Below are 2,136 nucleotides of genomic sequence, written 5' to 3' on the forward strand. Positions count from 1 at the left end.
CCTCAGAGTTATATTTCATATTTCTAGTTTCAGATAGAAGAATGATACATACATACAAATAGGATGAACACACTCAGTAGATTATAAGCTTTGTAATGATCCCTTACAAGAGACCTTTTGCATGAAGCATATTCCAGTTATATTATATTCACACTCATTAGCATATTTTCATAAAATTGTATGGAGTGCAATGTCACAGCCTCCGCCAAGGCCCAGTCATAGTCGTCTTCCCAAAGCTCTTTGCTGTAGTGAGAACCCCTCCTACTCTTTCCCAGGCCTCTCCGAGTACTCACAGGCAGGGGGTCAGACGAGATAGTCAGAGAGGTTCCTTTTGGCCTGGGAACATGTAAAAGGTTCTGAGAGGGAGAAAAGGGCAGATGGCTGGGTGTGGGAGGGCATGTGGTCAGGTGGATAGAGGTAGTCGGCAGGGTGTGAGAGGATGTGTGGCAGGGGGGAGAGGCAACCAGCAGGGTGTGAGAGGGTGCATCAGGGAGAGATGCAGCCATCTGGGTATGAGTTTGCCATGTGGTAGATTGGGGGCCTGGCTTTGTGTTTAAGGCTTGGACCGGGGCTCAGATCTGGGTTCACAGGCTCAGGATGGGGTCCACTTTAGTCTAATCTCCTCTGTCTGACAATGACCAGATCAGGTTCAAGACACTATGCATGGGACAGCTGAGGGTAACCTGCCTCCAGCGGACCTTTTCTCGTCACCCCCAATGAGGAGAGGTTGGCCGGTGCCCTGAAGCAATTGTTGGCTGTCTTAAACTCCCTGTGTGATGTTGGGCAAGTCCTTCGGCTCCCTCGGCCTCATCCCAAACCTGTGATGTGGGGTGACCACAACCCTGCCTTGCCCATGGTTGCTCCGCCTTGTCTGTTTGGATTGAAGCCCAAGGGGCAGGGATGGTCTCTTGCTATATGTCACACAGCAACTCGCACAACGAGGCTCTGATCTCGCTGGGCGGGGTGGAAATGGCCAGTGAAAACAATGCTCTAGAGCAGTGCAAAGTCAAAGCCGTGTTTGACCCAGACAAGCGTGTTTATTAGCCCTGTTGCTCAGGAAGGCTGAGTTGGGGTTCTATAGCCGGGGGTGACTGAGCCGTCTCGATGCCAGGCCTTGCTGGCCCTGACGTTGCCTGCACTGACCTTGCTCCCCAGCTGCTGACCCATCCTGTGGGCCTTCAGTCTATTTTGATGCCCAAAATGTGGAGCGCCGTCCGCCGGATCCCCGGGGTTCTCACTCCGTAGATGATGGGGTTCATCATGGGAGGGAAGAGCAGGTAAATGTTGGCGATGAGGATGTGAACGTGGGGAGCCATGTGACCAAAGCGGTGGGAGAAGTAGGTGAAGGTCGCTGGGGTGTAAAAAACCAGCATGGTGATGACGTGGGCACTGCAGGTGCTGAGGGACTTGTGCCGCGCCTCCTTGGTGGGGAGTCTGAAGACGGCCCGGAGGATCAGGATGTAGGACAGGACAATGAGGATAAAATCTAATCCCCCGGTGAAAACCGATACAGCCAGACTATAGGCACTCATGACCGTCGTGTCCTCACAGGCCAGTTTCACCAATGCCATGAACTCACAATAGGTGTGAGATATGACATGGGTCCTGCAGTAAGGGAGCTGTTTCAGCAGAAATGGGTGTGGGCCCAGAAAAATGGCCCCCCTCATCACAATGACCAGCCCTATCTTGGCTACAGCCCGATTGGTGAGGATGGCCGAGTGTCGCAGCGGGTTACAGACAGCGACATAGCGATCAAAAGCCATGGCCAACATAAACCCGGACTCCATGCAAGTAACTGAGTGAATCAAAAAAATCTGGGCCAGGCAAGCATTGGTGTGAATAGCCCGGTCCCTGAACCAGAATATGCAGAGGGTTTTGGGCAGGGTTGTGGTGGATACGACCAGGTCGGCGAGCGCCAGCATGCAAAGGAAAAGGTACATGGGCTCATGGAGGCTCGGCTCAGTCTTGATAACAGCCAGGAGGAGGCCGTTCCCCAGGAGGGACAGAATGTAGACAGAGCAGAAGGGGATGGAGATCCAGACATGCGCTGCCTCCAGCCCCGGGATGCCAAGGAGGATGAAGGTGGAAGGGTGGGGTGTGGTCCAGTTGGAAGCTGCCATGGTGGGGCCAGTTGGG

General features: G+C 53.7%; 1 protein-coding gene across 1 annotated transcript; it reads right to left on the minus strand.

Annotated features, from left to right (window-relative positions):
• Window positions 1-1,178: 1,178 nt before the first annotated feature.
• Window positions 1,179-2,120, minus strand: LOC112119964 (olfactory receptor 52K2-like). The gene has a single exon (XM_026646614.1). The coding sequence runs from the start codon at window positions 2,118-2,120 to the stop codon at window positions 1,179-1,181; it is 942 nt and encodes a 313-aa protein (XP_026502399.1).
• Between the last annotated feature and the right edge of the window lie 16 nt (window positions 2,121-2,136).

The sequence above is a fragment of the Terrapene carolina genome, unplaced genomic scaffold, assembly GCF_002925995.2.
Source record: "Terrapene carolina triunguis isolate 2854851 unplaced genomic scaffold, T_m_triunguis-2.0 Scaffold35743, whole genome shotgun sequence".
Taxonomy (NCBI): Eukaryota; Metazoa; Chordata; order Testudines; family Emydidae; genus Terrapene; species Terrapene triunguis.

Bases quoted from the DNA above. Each gene is read 5' to 3' on its own strand.
- LOC112119964 (XM_026646614.1), bottom strand. From the start codon at position 2,120: ATGGCAGCTTCCAACTGGACCACACCCCACCCTTCCACCTTCATCCTC.